The sequence below is a fragment of the Ylistrum balloti genome, unplaced genomic scaffold, assembly GCF_031769215.1.
Source record: "Ylistrum balloti isolate Yb309-2 unplaced genomic scaffold, AGI_CSIRO_Ybal_v1 Utg369772, whole genome shotgun sequence".
Lineage (NCBI taxonomy): Eukaryota > Metazoa > Mollusca > Bivalvia > Pectinida > Pectinidae > Ylistrum > Ylistrum balloti.
The window spans coordinates 3,548,512-3,565,621 of NW_026781965.1; the positions used below are offsets into that span (position 1 = coordinate 3,548,512).

General features: G+C 34.8%; 2 protein-coding genes across 3 annotated transcripts in view; one reads left to right on the forward strand and one right to left on the reverse strand.

Moving 5' to 3' along the window:
• Window positions 1-17: 17 nt before the first annotated feature.
• LOC132543893 (uncharacterized) lies at window positions 18-14,804 on the reverse strand. 2 transcript variants are annotated; one of them, XM_060207431.1, is made up of 10 exons: window positions 14,716-14,804; window positions 13,819-14,056; window positions 11,282-11,365; window positions 10,520-10,608; window positions 10,003-10,185; window positions 9,257-9,394; window positions 7,843-7,898; window positions 7,306-7,442; window positions 4,026-4,150; window positions 18-3,201 (listed from the first exon to the last, which is right to left on the reverse strand). In XM_060207431.1, the coding sequence occupies exons 2-10, from the start codon at window positions 13,970-13,972 to the stop codon at window positions 3,037-3,039; spliced, it is 1,131 nt and encodes a 376-aa protein (XP_060063414.1). In that variant the 5' UTR covers window positions 13,973-14,056; window positions 14,716-14,804; the 3' UTR covers window positions 18-3,036. The 2 variants fall into 2 exon arrangements, with proteins under 2 accessions (XP_060063414.1, XP_060063413.1); XM_060207430.1 differs by having other exon boundaries at window positions 13,819-14,103; window positions 14,716-14,777.
• A 180-nt stretch (window positions 14,805-14,984) lies between these two features.
• Window positions 14,985-17,110, forward strand: part of LOC132543887 (protein CLEC16A-like) — a 67,989-nt gene continuing 65,863 nt past the window's right edge. The window contains exon 1 of the mRNA XM_060207425.1: window positions 14,985-15,124. Coding sequence (XP_060063408.1) covers window positions 15,048-15,124 — 77 coding nt within the window. The 5' untranslated portion in view covers window positions 14,985-15,047. The remainder of the gene's footprint in view (window positions 15,125-17,110) is intronic.

Consider the following 17,110-nt stretch of genomic DNA (forward strand, 5'->3'; position numbering starts at 1 on the left):
CTGGAAAATCACTGGATATATTTATAAAAACAATTGTGTAAAATCAAAATGCCCTATTATTATCACTTGGTATTTATCATGCAAAAAATCTTGGCAATAAGTCCACAATATGTGAGAAATAAGTATATACCTTAAAAAGATATATTTTTTGAGTCACAACAATCTGATATAGAGGTATTCAACATCATGTAAGGGAAATCATATACATATGTATGATACCACATACTGATATGGTAATGTAATTAAAGCTTTGTACCACGTATCAATGACTTAGTTGGTCCAAAGTATTCTATCTGATTTTATTTTTGTCTTTGTCCCGCAGGGTTTTAGCGACCAGTACATGGTTCAGCATTCAATGTTTTACATAATTTACTACAAAGTGATAGTTATAAATCAAACATCCATGGAATGATGACACAAAACAGAAATAAAATTGCAGATAGATTGTAAATCCTTTGGACTATGATCTGGAATAGATTCAATATGGAGGTAGAATTCATACACACAATATAAACAGTATATTTCACAGTTTAAAAAAAGGACTTTAACTTTGAAATAAACAATATACAGTCCAATACAATACTTAAGTTGTAAACAAAAATTATTCCACAATACCAAATATACCCGTGATATTAATGTAGTATTTAGTCACCAGAATTTTTCCTGCTACAAAGGTAAATAAAAGTGGCATACAGCTTACCATCTGCTTCTGTGCTGGTCAAAACTGATGTTTCAGCTAGGTGTGGTAACTGCTATCATATGATCATAATTTTTGAAGTGATGTCCCTTCAATGATTAGGCATTCGTATCTTTTCATATCTTATTTCTATCCAACACAAAGAAAATATTGAGAAAGCTGGATAGAATTTTACAAATATCTGAAAGCAATGGGGACATATCTCTGGATTTTCTGAATAACGAGGCAATGCTGTGTACCTTTTATGGTAGTTTGGGGATTATAATATCTCTTATATTTTATTTTAAAAAATTATGAAACGAATGATTACTGGTTTGGAGAACTTTTAAATTTACCAAGCATATGGGAGCAGATCAACAAATTTTGATAGACGTTTTTGAAAGCATTCAGCAAAACAACAATCACCAATATAAAATCTAAACTGGAGATATATTATCACTGCTTATCTCTTCCTTTGGTGATGCCACAATGAATGTGGTGCCCTGACATGACTAGTGAAACAGTAAAAATCTAAGGCAATTTATATGTAATGGGTGTAATGCTGATATTAGTTTGTTAATTAGTCATTGTAATAACCAAGCTGACTTCTCTAAACATAGTTTACTTGTCTCAACAGCGATGTGTAATCTGTGCCCTTACAATTCAACTGAACATCATGAACTCCAAAAATTATGATTAGTATGAAATTAGCATGGTCTTGACACAGTCACAACATAACTAGGTTTAATATGCATCCAAAAATTCTGATGGGATGTATTACTGTATGGCATTATTCATCAGTGTGATCTCCTTCCACAGTTTTCAAATGATTTCTTTGAAACTTAGTAGACTTAATCATCACAACATGAAGTTGTGTTTTCCTAAACGTCAGTTTGATTCGAGAGCAGTTGGAAGATCTACCATCCTTTGATGTATTCATAATGTTCATCTTTTCCAGAGATCTCTCGAGTTTTCGATCAATTTCTTTCAAACTTTTTAATATTAATCACCATGATGTAAAATTGTGTCCTTAACATATTTCCCACTGGACATTTTGACTTGTTATCATATCCATATTTGTATTCTTGATATGACAAATCCTGAATTTCTTGGAAAGTAATGGATGTATATTATTCCACCTCGTAGTACTCTTGTTAAATAATTTTTACTTCAAATCTTCCACAGTCGTAATGATATAGACAATAACATTGAAATTATTTTCTTGTAAATAGAATAATGCTGGTAAGGTAAATGAAATAATACTGCATAGATAAAATCTATAAAAAAAAAGTGGTTTAAAATAATACACACATTAGATATAAAAATGATAAATCTGAATACAAAGTAACAGTCCTTTTGAAGGTGTTCCTTGAGAATAAACCATAATAACGAGGAATCTTGGAACCCACAGTCATTTGGTCTTTTCTATTTTTTCTTTGATTTTCTCTTTATTATACGATCTTTAAAACATTCTGAATGATCCATCAAAAACTTCAAATAGTTATAACAAACTTGAATAATCAAAATTCAAGATGGCTACCTGTCAGCCATTTTGTTTTCTGATTAATACCAAAATCGAAAGGGCACAAGTGACCAATAGGGAACCTACATACAAAATTTTGGCCATGCAAAACTAGAGAAAACGTTGGATCTGCACCTGAGAGTCGAGAATGATTCATCAAATACTTCTCCTGAAATAGTGATAACAATTGCTGGCTGTCAATAAACCAAAATGGCTGCTTGTCAGGTCCCAAATTCAAGGTACTTTTTGTGTTTATGTAATGATAAAGATCACACGATTTTGAAATTGCATTTGAGGTTTCATGCAAAATTAAAGCAATTTACACTATCTACATAAGTCTGTGTCTCTTCAATTTCCAGAAGTGTTTTAAGTTAGAGCACCTGTCCCAGGTTTTACATCAGTTTAGCCCCACTTTCCCTTTCCGAATTACACTCATACTGATTGAGCTTTAGAATTTGTGTCCTTTTTTTTGGCACATGCATATTTAATGTTAAACACATACATTTATGGATGTTCTGAATAGTAAAACCCACACCTTTATCAATTTTGATGATTAATCACATACCGGTATATCATCTTGATATGTACAGTTATGTGTAATTTCCAAACAATTCTAAAACAAAAATAGATAACAAGTAATACATACATCGAGGAAACCCCACAAAAAAATAGTTGGATGGTTGTGGTTAAAATTTCCCAGCAATCAACTATATCTGGACGAGCCCTGAGTGTATAGCTGTATATCAATAACATATATATCTCTTGGGTACTGCTTCACCAACAATATGTGATAAAATTTTCCTTTTTTTTTTCAATAATATTATTTGAGGCAGTGACATTAAGATGAATATTCTTTGAGGACAAACTGAATTTTTTGCACGCTTTTCTCGACATCAGCTGTAGTGATATCGTTGTGAGTAACTAAACGCAACAGTTTGACTCCCCATGGCATCCCCTTGATGATAATTCTACATCCGAGCTCACTTTCCTCGGCAGCTGGTACCTGGATAAAATACAAGAAACATGAAGGATGGAAATAAGTAAAGACCTTTATTTTCCCATTTTAATAAGGTGTAGATAAGGGTAACTAAAGTAGAGCAAAATGAAAATACATGTTTTTTTTTTCCTGTCTGACATCAACACTTAAAAGTATCTTTTAAAGAGTTATCAAACACACTGATTACCCAAAGGGATCTTGGCAACCACCACTGTTTTTATTTGTTCTTTAAAAGTTGGATCTTTTCCTTTCTTTTCTCTGTTTTTGCTCTTAATCAGATGAAATTTTAATTTCAAAATGTCTTGAACAAAAATAGCAATAATAATCTTTATCTGCCAAATCAAGGATGGGTCGACTGTCCACCATTTTTGTTTTTTCATATCAGTCCCAAAATAAAAAAAAAAGAAATAGCTAGGGACCAAGAAGAATTAACATAAAAAATTGAGATCCAATACTTCTCAAGAAATATCAATAACAATCTTTCATAGTCAAAATCCAAGATAACCATCAGTCAGCCATTTCATTTTTCTAATCAGTCCCAAAATAAAAAAGGCACATTTTGGGACTAAGCTAACAATTGTAAGAAATTTGAGAAAGATCATTCAAGTGCTTCTCAAGAAATGGCAATAACAAACTTTCAAAATCAAAGACGACCTTTTTGTTTTTCTGCTTCTCTGGACACTACATCTAGCCATAATCCTGGGAAATGTTGGCAGAACAAGTGTGTCTATGGAAAGAGAAATGATATGTAATCCTCACCCCCCTCCCCTTCCCTCCCACAACTGTTAAAATTAATTAATTACAATTACTAGCACAACAATCATGTTTACCTCTGCTAGTCTTTTAACAATCATCTCTGGAGTCACTGTTTCTGACACAACAGTTATCATCAATATGTTGGTATGTACATCTTCTACGTCTAGAGTGGCGACATTCTGGTCCACAGACATTATCCCTGAATAAATAGGTAAAAGGTAGAGAAGACATGTCTACTTGCAATTATGACCATCCAAATCAGTGCAGATAGAACAGAAATGTCTAATACATCCTGTCAACAATTCTAAAATAATTGTCAGTAATACATGTTTTATTGGATAATTTCCTTGATCTAATCCCTGATTGACTCGTTAATTACATTTTTTTTTTATTCTGTATTTTCATTTGTAGAGACATAGTCACATGTTCTAAGATTTTTATTGATATTGCACTGTAAACCAGATAATTTTTCATATTCCATCGCTTTGTTCTATTTTTAATAACAAGGAATTTCTATTTACAAACTGATCTAACCAATCAAAATAAGTATTTCTTCTGTAACCATCACTTCTGCAATGCTTGTTATATATGAGAATGATGGTTAAAAATCTGGCCTTGGATGATATTTCTTTTTGTACTCCATAAATATCGAACCAATAAGAGTGCAATAATTGTAAAAGAATTGTCCAGTTGTAACAATCATTCTGATGCTAGTCCACATATGGTGGCCATCTTTCCTGTCGAGTCAGATGCTAGTCCACATATGGTGGCCATCTTTCCTATCGAGTCAGATGCTAGTCCACATACAGTGGCCATCTTTCCTGTCAAGTCCGATGATTTATCGTGACATTGAAATTGACGATAACGACATGCTCAAATGTGTCATCGATTATGACTCACATTTCTTCACTTCAAGCAATTTTAATGGTAATGTCGGCATCTTTACAAATATGGTAGCAATTAAGTCTACAATCAGTATCTCAAACCAGGAATTCTCAATGCTACTTATATTAAAACTAAAACCATTTTTTCCAACCATTAGTGGATAGACCTATACAACATGATACAAAATCCAAATCTCCATTTGAATTATTTTTCTGTCACCTGTCAATGTCCGCTGTTTTTATAGTATTGATCTACTAATAATACCTTTCCTATTCAGAGATAAACATGGCAGATATGTAAACAAGGAATCTATGTCAACAATTTTAGATCATTCATGCAGCAAATTATCAGAAGACTTTTCATTTGCCTTGACCTACATCCTGATCCGAATCTTTCAACAAAAATTACTTTAAACTGGGCAGAGCTCCTACATCATCAAAGGTTGAAAAGCGTTTTGATTGACTCAGAACATGTGAGGAAATTTTTTGAAACAAAAATTTGTAAAATAGGGATTTCAACAAATATTCAAATATATAGTAGGACAGAATTTGAATAGGAGAATGGTATTAGAATATTTGTTCTTGCTATTTTTAGAAATTAACATTTGTAAGATATAAATTAATGTGTTCTTTGTCAACAAATACTTCAATTTTCATTCATTAAGGTATAAATAAATGTTCAAAGTTTTATACCTGTACACTTCATGACAATAATAAGTCTATCGCCAGAGATCTTCCTTATCCAGGTAAGTTTGACACCTTGTCAAGGTGAAACAACAAAGATCAATGTACACCTGTAATGTTGTCAAGAACATCAGTCTAACGGTGCTTCAAGTCACTTTAATCAGAATTTAAGTAGGTCATTTTTGTGGAACACTTATGGACAGTAATTATAAAATATGGTTAAGAAAAATACCTAATGATCCTGTGACAAGTTTTTGTGGTATGGTATTTTCACATTTTTAAAGACTGATTTCATAAGCAAGATAGATAGGCCTAGAAATTGATATCATCTATCTGTTAAACATCTTGTTGCTTCATTTGTCATATTGACAATTTGTCTTACGTTAAAACCAAAATTCTTCATCTACTATCCAGTAATGCATAAATAATGAACATACTATCCCCTTATTATAACCATCCTAATCTGTCACAGGTAGAAAGGACATATCTACCTACAATTATAACCATCCTAATCTGTCACAGGTAGAAAAGACCTGTCTACCTACCATTATAACCATCCTAATCTGTCACTGGTAGAAAAGACCTGTCTACCTACAATTATAACCATCCTAATCTGTCACAGGTAGAAAAGACCTGTCTACCTACAATTATTGCCATCCTAATCTGTCACAGGTAGAAAAGACCTGTCTACCTACAATTATAACCATCCTAATCTGTCACAGGTAGAAAAGACCTGTCTACCTACAATTATTGCCATCTTAATCTGTCACAGGTAGAAAAGACCTGTCTACCTACAATTATTGCCATCCTAATCTGTCACAGGTAGAATAGACCTGTCTACCTACCATTATAACCATCCTAATCTGTCACAGGTAGAAAAGACCTGTCTACCTACAATTATTGCCATCCTAATCTGTCACAGGTAGAAAAGACCTGTCTACCTACAATTATAACCATCCTAATCTGTCACAGGTAGAAAAGACCTGTCTACCTACAATTACCATCCTAATCTGTCACAGGTAGAAAAGACCTGTCTACCTACCATTATAACCATCCTAATCTGTCACTGGTAGAAAAGACCTGTCTACCTACAATTATTGCCATCCTAATCTGTCACAGGTAGAAAAGACCTGTCTACCTACAATTATAACCATCCTAATCTGTCACAGGTAGAAAAGACCTGTCTACCTACAATTATTGCCATCCTAATCTGTCACAGGTAGAAAAGACCTGTCTACCTACAATTATTGCCATCCTAATCTGTCACAGGTAGAAAAGACCTGTCTACCTACAATTATTGCCATCCTAATCTGTCACAGGTAGAAAAGACATATCTACCTACAATTATAACCATCCTAATCTGTCACAGGTAGAAAAGACCTGTCTACCTACAATTATTGCCATCCTAATCTGTCACAGGTAGAAAAGACCTGTCTACCTACAATTATTGCCATCCTAATCTGTCACAGGTAGAAAAGACCTGTCTACCTACAATTATAACCATCCTAATCTGTAACAGTGAGAAATGACATGTGTGTTCAAAAGCATAAAATATAATTACTCATTACATGATGTGTTCTAACCTTAGTTACACTTAAGTAGTTATATTATATTTAATAAATGCATCAAACACTTCAAGTACATTATCCTTTCATATAACTAATTCACGCAAGGGAGCCTATTCACCCTGGTTGTTGTTAATTTTGTATAGAACTGCTGAGAAATATCCTTACATACAGTTTTATGAGATTCAATCTCCATAAATAGCTCTGCACATGCACTGTACCTTTTGCTATCATCTTGGCGTGGACATGGTCTTCCCCGAGACGTGGCATAATGTGATCTAATGAATAAAGTGCTGCAGCTGCCAGGATTCCTGACTGTCTCATTCCACCGCCTAATGCCTTCCTTAGCCTCAAAGCTCTACATAGCGAACAATATAAGACAACAGGTTGATACATTAAAGATCATTATGACTTCAGGAGTTAATCCACCCAACAAACTTTGACAACAATAACCAGTCTGATCCATAAGCTTTAATATTGTGTTTACATATTTCAATAACACTTAGAAGTAGAATATGCAATATACCAAAGAAAAGTGTAACTTATTCAAAGAACAATGTAATTAGTATATGTTCCTGTATAGACATTGCTATGAAGTGGATGTCAGGGTGTGAGAAAAAGTTAAATGAACCTAGATGTCTGAAATCTAGATTCCTGTACTTCTTATTGGATGGGAAGTATGATGTCTAAGTTAGATACAGATTTGAGTGAATATAGAAGTATTGTGTTTAAGTAATGAGGTACAGTTTAGCACATACCCAGCTATGAAGGCCTTTGTCCCTGCTATAATCGATCCTACTGGAGCAGCTAAACCCTGTCAAAAGAAATTTCATGTTTCCATAAAAGGGTAGAAAACTCAAACAAAAAGATGTTGGTGACCACTGCATTCTGTTTTAATTACTATACACTGCGAAGTTTTTGCCTCCTTTTGTCAATGAACAAAGAGGGTGAATCTAAGATGGCGCAAAAGTTTATTACATTAATATTGACCCTCGTCCTCAGAGGGCGAAATGAATATGAGGGGAATTCATGTAAGATGACAAAAGGGAGAAAATATCCCTGTATATAATACCTGGAAAGTATGGATTTTTCACCAAAGTGCTCAAAATACATTCTATACATTTTGTAACACAACCAGTAGAAGATTTAAGTGTGATGTTTTGATGACTACACATTCACATTCATCAGACAAAATAACCAGCTTGGAGTGTACTAACACTGATGTACGTAGTGTACGAGATGGCAAAGAATCAACTTACCTATGTGTGCTACAGTCGAAAACAGTATGACAAGATGAAAAACTGATTATAGATGAAAAAGAATTCACTATATCATAACAATGTACAATGATCAATTCAGCTATGTTTTGTTTAACACCTGCTTTTTCAAATTTGTTGTTAACTTTCCGAATTGCCAAATCAGGATATCCACATGTTGTCATGGCGCTGTGGATGTGATTTTGTTCTTGCTTCTTGTCTTGTTCTTCTATGACAATCGTTTCACGTCCGTTGAGCAAGATTCATACAACACACAACTTCTGGTGTAAGAGGTGGTGCCAATCGGAAATTGAGGCTTCATTCCATGAGTGTCCTTCTCCTTTAGACCAATACTTTGATTGTATCATCTTCTCTCTTTGCTAAGAGGGTGTTAAAGAATGGCAAAGTGCCACTGCTTCTTTTCCTCACAAAAGAACTTGATGCTGTTGATAGTATCTACAGTATTTATATACCCAGTCAAATTTTTATGTGACCCTTTTTTAACAATTTACAATTTGTCAACAACATGCTTCTTCTACAAACTGGGCTTGCATTCTACAGGGGCCATGACTACATATTGTACAGACAAAAAAGTTGGTTGACTCCTTATCATCCTGTACACTACTTGTCAGCAAACGTATGCTCTACATCGGTCGTTTGTGTAATGTAGGTGATCATGTAGCCATCGCAATGTCACACTCAGATCTACTGTCTATGCTTCTAACATTACAAACCTTAAGAAAATGTTCAGAAATATATTCTATGTAACTTATTTCTTTACAACTTTGAAAATTCTGTTCTTACAGATTCACCACATTGATAATCCATTATAGTATTAAGTATATACTAAGCAATGAATATATGAGAACTAGTAAAACAAATTTAAAGAGGAAAGAAACTGCCAGGCACAAATCACCTTAGAAAAACACATATTGACTGAATCTGCATACTGTAGAATTTCTGACACTGGTATATTTAAGGCAGTTGCTGCATTCAGAATCCTCGCTCCATCCAAGTGAACTAGGAGGTTATTCTCCTGGGCAAGGTTGTACACCTATCACGAAAGAAATATAATATTGAAAATCACTAAACAGATGCTAAGCAGTGGTAAGTAAAACTTTGAAATATCAGATTACAAATATATGTAATCCAACATTATAAGAACTTAGGGTTGATATCTTGCCTGTCTTTACCAACAGAAAATTATCACATTGCATAATTTATATTCCATTAAAAACAGTCTCAAAGTGACACAGTTCTGTCTATTTAATTCTGTTTCTAATATGCAATCATATGTTCATGAAAATTAGCTTGGTTAATTCATATCCCTTCCCTCTGTGGTTGTTGTGTAATGTGGACACAACCCCTTGTCTGTAAAGACATGTCCTTTGATCTGTAATTGTAACCTAGCTCTTAAACTGATATAGCAATGATACTTCAACTTGTAGAATGTATGTACAAAACAACTATGGGTGAAGTTTAACAAAGAGTTAAGCAGGAGAAGTGATGAGAAATGAAGCACCTAGAATAATGTGTAATGGTGAAAAAGTGTTTTTAGTAAAACATGTGACAGTCAGGAGAAAAGCAGAACAAAACAAAAAATATACTCAGATGGGAAAATGGTACGAGTTGTATTCTTATCTGCAATGAGAAAATGACAACCTCTCTCATGTAGCTGACAGGCAGGACTTTGCCACCACAACAGTTTTGGGTATTTTCCAGACATATGAGTCGTGTGTGAGGTTGGTGGGGGTCATCAAGGGGTCGTATTTTACTTTTCAGTTCCTTCAGATTTAGAGTACCATCATCTTGGTTGTGTACTATAGCTGACATCACACCAGCAAACTGTCAATTTCAAGCATATTAACATTTCATTTCAAGCCTACTAAATAACTCTCACAAATCTGTATGTACACAACACACTAATAAAAAGCAATTGTATATTGTTATCTGAACCCTTTCACATCAATAAATACTTAGTTGTCAATCTAAACCATTACTGTTAAAGCTTTTATTTTCCGAAATTAATGAGTTATCATATTTCTCATCTAGATTCTTATAGGTCCTTACATAACTGTTTAGTAAACTACTTACCTTTACTGTACCTTTTTAGATGTCTACAGTGACCTACTTTCTGGTACTGTACCGCTAATGTAAATGTCTATAGTGACCTAGTTACCTGTGCTATCCCTCCTTGCTCATATCGAAAGATATGACTATTATCACCAATAATAGCCTCTACACCTCTTCCTTGGCAATGGTTTAAGACTGTGAATAAAACATTTTAATCTTGAACACAAACATTCATAATTAACCTTTTTACATAGGATGACTATTTGGTAGAATAACTATTTATGTTAAGCAGCAAACAACATTTGTGCAATATTGAGAACAAAAAATTTTGTATTAGTGGTAAACAGATTTCACATATGTCTGTAATATTATGAAGGTTTCTAGTTGATTAGTGCTTGCATTTTCTCCATGCCAGTCCTTTTGTACATTCAATGGAACTGAAACTTGATTGTCTCTTATTCAAACTGGATCCTCATCAAATGTCAATGACTCTTGACATTGGTAAAAATAAATCAATCCATATTTATGAAAAATGATAAGAGATATAACTGAAAACTTTATCATGAACAATAAAAGGTACACTTCATTTAAAACATACTAGTGATTCATCTATTGTAATCTGAATAAAGCTTTAAGGTATGATAAAAAATTCCTAATATGTGTATAGTGAATTCTGTTAAACTAAAAACAAAAAAACAAAAAACGAAAACAAAAATTTAGTGATGAGAATTTAAAAGAATCTTCCTAGATTAGTTCCCTAACTTTTCCTAGGGATAATTTCTCAGGAACTAACTATGTTGTACATAAATGTACTTTACAGTAATGCAAATAACATATTTGATCAATCTTTTTTTTTAAATATACTTACTAGAAATAAGGTTCCCCATTGTTCCAGTTGGCACAAATAGCGCTGCTTCTTTCCCGAACAAATCAGCACATCTTTTTTGTAATTCTGAAAATATTCAGTAGTGAACTAAGACAGTAAAGTCATGACACTGTATGGGGAAAAAAGGAGGAAACATTCATTTATTTATTTAATGGGTTCTACATCTGCTATTACTGCCTTTCAGTTGACAAAAAATATAAGAAAGTAAGCAGTCAGGGAAACTGATGAAGTGATGGGAGAGAGTGGGATACAGAAATGTGGTAGAGAGGGGTATCTATACATTTTGTACTACGAAACCTGTTCTCAAACTATAATTTTGAAGATCACCTCCTTGTCCAAATTATAGCTCTAACCTAACAATAACTAGGTACATTTTAGCATGAGGACTGGTTAAGGACAGAGAAGAAGAGGATCCTACATTATATGAATTCTTTTATGTTTATAATATTTTTGAAGTCTGTCAAAATTACTTCATAGATAGTCCTTATTGCTAATCTAACCCTGGACTGCTATTGTCAGGCCCACTCTTTTTCTATGAACTGCACCATTTTAAGTCCCTTCAAACAGACTGAGTGTGAGTGGTTAATTGTAAGTAGGGTGTAGGTGCTGGTATGTTTTCTTTCCCTTTCTGTCTGCCCACTGAAAACTGATGGCTTTAACTATGTCCATACTTTCTATTATTCCACACCTTTCATGGTATCATGTAACTGTTCGCTTTAACTATGTCCATACTTTCTGTTATTCCACACCGTTCCTGGTATCAGGTAACTGTTCGCTTTAACAATGTCCATACTTTCTGTTATTCCACACCTCTCATGGTATCATGTAACTGTTCGCTTTAACTATGTCCATACTTTCTGTTATTCCACACCGTTCATGGTATCATGTAACTGTTCGCTTTAACTATGTCCATACTTTCTGTTATTCCACACCTTTCATGGTATCATGTAACTGTTCGCTTTAACTATGTCCATACTTTCTGTTATTCCACACCTTCATGGTATCATGTAACTGTTCGCTTTAACTATGTCCATACTTTCTGTTATTCCACACCTCTCATGGTATCATGTAACTGTTCGCTTTAACTATGTCCATACTTTCTGTTATTCCACACCGTTCCTGGTATCATGTAACTGTTCGCTTTAACTATGTCCATACTTTCTGTTATTCCACACCGTTCCTGGTATCAGGTAACTGCTCGCTTTAACAATGTCCATACTTTCTGTAAAACCACACTGTTCGTGGTATCACGTAACTGTTTGCTTTAACAATGTCCATACTTTCTGTAAAACCACACTGTTCGTGGTATCACGTAACTGTTTGCTTTAACAATGTCCATACTTTCTGTAATCCCACACTGTTCGTGGTATCACGTAACTGTTTGCTTTAACAATGTCCATACTTTCTGTAATCCCACTCTGTTCATGGTATCACGTAACTATTCACATTTAGACATCTATTTATTTATGATTGTGAGGTTAGTATTAGAAGAGGTTGGAAGTGTTTGTAGGGTTTACTAAGTGGTTAAGAAAATAAGACTTGTCAGGATTTTAGGATACCTATTGACTGAATGAGTACTATTTGACATTTATGATAATTGAGTAATGGGGGTAGGGGTGAGAGTAAAAGATGACTATTGGGTGATGGAGAGAACAACCAATAGGACTGGTAACTGTCAATTCACCATACTTCTACTAGAGATTACCTACACCTGTATAACTCTATAAGTGTATACCTAGACCTGTATACATTTACTAGTGATTATCTTGACCTGTATAAATCTACCAGTGAGAACCTAGACTTGGCTAACTCTACCAGTGAGTGCCTAGACCTGTATAACTCTACCAGTGAGTACCTAGACCTGTATACCTCTATCAGTTAATACCTAGACCAGTATAACTTTATTAGTGATTACTTAAACCTGCATACCTCTACCAGTGATAACCTAGACTTGGCTAACTCTACTAGTGATTATCTTGACCTGTATACCTCTACCAGTGATAACCTAGACTTGGCTAACTCTACTAGTGATTATCTTGACCTGTATACCTCTACCAGTGATAACCTAGACTTGGCTAACTCTACTAGTGATTATCTTGACCTGTATACCTCTACCAGTGAGAACCTAGACTTGGCTAACTCTACTAGTGATTATCTTGACCTGTATACCTCTACCAGTGAGAACCTAGACTTGGCTAACTCTACTAGTGATTATCTTGACCTGTATACCTCTACCAGTGAGAACCTAGACTTGGCTAACTCTACTAGTGGTTATCTTGACCTGTATACCTCTACCAGTGAGAACCTAGACTTGGCTAACTCTACTAGTGATTATCTTGACCTGCATACCTCTACCAGTGAGTACCTAGACCTGTATAACTCTGCCAATGATTATCCAGACATATAATCCTCTACCACTGATTACCTACAGCTGTAGCCCTCTACTAGTAATAACTCTGACCTGTATATCTCTACTAATCTTACAGTATATGCATACAAAATAATGACATTCAGCTTACCATTGACTGTAGGATCCTCTCCAAAAACATCATCCCCTACCTCAGCTGTGGCCATAGCTTGCCTCATGCCAGGAGTAGGTTTTGTGAGAGTGTCACTCCGCAAGTCCACTATCCAGTCCCCCTGGTCCTTCTGAACTTTAGTATTACTCCCCATCTGGTAGCCTCTAGACTGTCTATATTTCAACAGCTGAAGGTCAATTGAATGTCTTCTTAACACCTTCTGACTGCTTCTCGTCAACTGAAAAATGCATCTCCCCATGTGTGTACGAATCATCATGGTTGGCGCTAAAAAGTTGAGAAAGAGTTGACATTCGACAGTGATATACTGTCTTATCTATAGAGGTTATTGAGAAGTCCATTAGAAAAATGTTGCCATGAGATGGACGGCATGGCATAGTATAATACAAGCACACTTTAATTCAAACCCTGTAAATCCAAACTTTAGATGAATGGCGTGTTTTAGTATACATGTAACCCTGGTAAAATACTAGCCGCAATATACCACATGGCTAGGGAGAACTACTCTTTAGCTCGATTGATTGAGCGTCAGACTAGTAAGACAGGGATCCTGGGTTCGATTCCTAGCGTAGGCAATGGGATGAAAATGACCTCTGTTACATACATGACCAGAGATAATCGGTCGATCACCCATTCAAATTTCAACAGATGGGGCATTAGGCTTTGGAAAATACTAACCTTTTAATTCGTGCTGACTCAGCGGGAGATAATTTTTCACTAACAGAAAAAGGACCAAGTGAAGACTTATTAAATGGTAGGGAAGCGAAGCAACGTGGTAAATGAAATGGCAAGGATGATATTTTCCTTACATTTCTCTTCTGATGTCATGATTTACATTACCAAAAAATACACAATATCACTTATGACAGTCATACTTACGGGCGTAAGTGATGTCAGATAATTCTTCTAACCAATATCATTTATATTTTGTAAGGCGATGATTATGTATATTGTGCTGGTTACTTAGTTTTGGCCAGTATTCAATAATGAAATCAGCGTCAGCATCAAAGTCCAGTTAATAGATTGGAGTTATTCCCCTTGGTTATGAAAGCCTATACGTGATTGGTTGAATTTTAATAGTAAACCCAATCACAGATGCTGTACTAGTTGTACACGAATATTATTTTCATGGCTGTCATAAGTTGACACCTACTTCTGAAAAATGTTTGTTTGATCAAAGTTTATTCGTTGAAGCGGATGAATTGTTCGCGATGTTTTCCAGATCGAAGGGATGGTTGCCCGGACTATTGTCCAAACCTAAAAATCCACATTCCTTGGAACATTTAAAGTAAGTACTGTTGAATGACCTCGTCCTGTCGCCTGATCAGAATAGTTGTCACAAATCACGCGTTTCGCTGTAATTCGTGTTCAGTTCTCTTTTCTGACTGGATTTTATAGATCATCTTTTCATTCGTTAATCTATGTACGTGTTGTATTTGTATTATTGTTTGATTATTGGTCGAAAACTTAATTGCTGCTGCTGCTGCTGAAGATGATGATGATGATGATGATGATGATGATGATGATGATGACGATGATAATCATGATAACGATAACGTTGTTGCCATTGCTTTCAATACATTAAAATGCTACGTATTCAAGGCAAGGACAAAAAAGTATCGACGGCTCCATTGTTTAATTTGTCAAAATATGATTTGGATAAAGTAGACCTGGAACAGGTCCAAGAGGAGAGACATTGGCGGTATCATTGACTAGACACTGGTTCGTCACTTGAGAAGCACATTGAATTACAGATATCAAATTCAACATAATGGTTCGGGATACCATTAAGGTCAGTTAAATTTATGGACCAATAGGAAAGTGATATGTAGAAGTATTTATGATATGCACCTATCATGAGCTAGTCACAAATGATTCCCTGATTCTGAAGTTTTTCATTAACAAGAGTTCAGGTAAACTCCAGGAAGCTGGTGCACCAATCATGTTGTAGATATGTGTATATGGAACAGGCTCCTCAATGATCTTGTTACTGCCACATCAGTGAAACAGATGGGATATAGATGAGACCAGTGTTGGAAAAATCATTCCATCAAATTATACTTAAGCTAGGAATCTATCAGCTGCACTGGAAACAATATTTGTGATAGTGAGAAAGAAGATGATGAGCTGATTGTAGAGAAATAGATGTCCCTGCATCTGTCCCAACAACAATATACTGATGATGATGAATTGATGATAATGATTTTTGTGCATATCTGTTTACTGATACATTTATGCAGTGATACTTTGACAGTTACAGTTATCCATTACGTTGGTTTGTTTTAAGGTCATGGAGATTACATCACCTCAGTCATCATTTCACACAGTGAGACAACAACATACTCTTGGTCTATTAATAACATCATGATTTCAGGGAGGGTAGATCATGCAATATCCAGCTTATCAAGTTGGTGGATGACCTGACCAACATCATCAGGCATGCCACAAAACTGATATTCTGATCATGGTAAACCATAGTTTGCATGTCCACAAACTTGGTGAACATGGCATCAGATTGAAGATCAACAATATGATTCAGAACTGGCTAGCAGGTAGATCCCAAATTATTGCACTAGAAGAGGAAAACTTTACATCATTGAGTGTTGTCTCTGTAGTCCAACAGGGATCAGTACTTAGTCCGAATCTCTTCAGCAGTTGGCATAAAAATGTCATATGATAAAAGCGGATAAGCCAACCAGTCATTTTTTATGTTATTGGTGTATAGGAATCTGCCCCGTTAATAATGGAGAATAAATATGATAATTGTGTTTATTTCATTATTATCAATAAACCAGGTGGATGGCTATGATTGATATGTACAAATTCACAATCAGAATATTTTTATCGACTGCAAAAAAGAAAAAGAGGACTAGACAGTATTGTAATCAGTCCTGTACCCTTCATACAAATAAAGATGGTCCTGATTTGATTGCTGAGTATCAGTGATATACCTTTTTTGTATTGTACTTGAAAATGAAGCTTAAAACAAAGACCACAAATTTTATGTTTATATACACTGCTATGGACTGTGATTTACACAAGGCTAGGTGCTAGTACTGAACAATCTGGAATTGGCCTGTTGCACTTATAACAAGTCTGATATAACCAGCAACTAGGCAAGGAAAGTAATCAACTGATGATTTAAGACAAGAATTGGGAGACATGTTTAGCCATTTACATGCTTTGTTAACATTTATTAAATCAATATTCTATCTATTAGGCTGGACAAGTAATTCTTTAAGTTTTATATATGTAACTTCTCACTATATGTTAT

Coding starts and splice junctions, on each gene's coding strand:
- LOC132543893 (XM_060207430.1), bottom strand. CDS start 14,095: ATGATGATTCGTACACACATGGGGAGATGCATTTTTCAGTTGACGAGA. Junction 10,609..11,281: donor AATGGGGAACCTTATTTCTA/GTAAGTATATTT, acceptor TTTTATTCACAG/TCTTAAACCATTGCCAAGGA. Junction 7,899..9,256: donor TCAATATGTGTTTTTCTAAG/GTGATTTGTGCC, acceptor TTCTTTTGACAG/GGTTTAGCTGCTCCAGTAGG.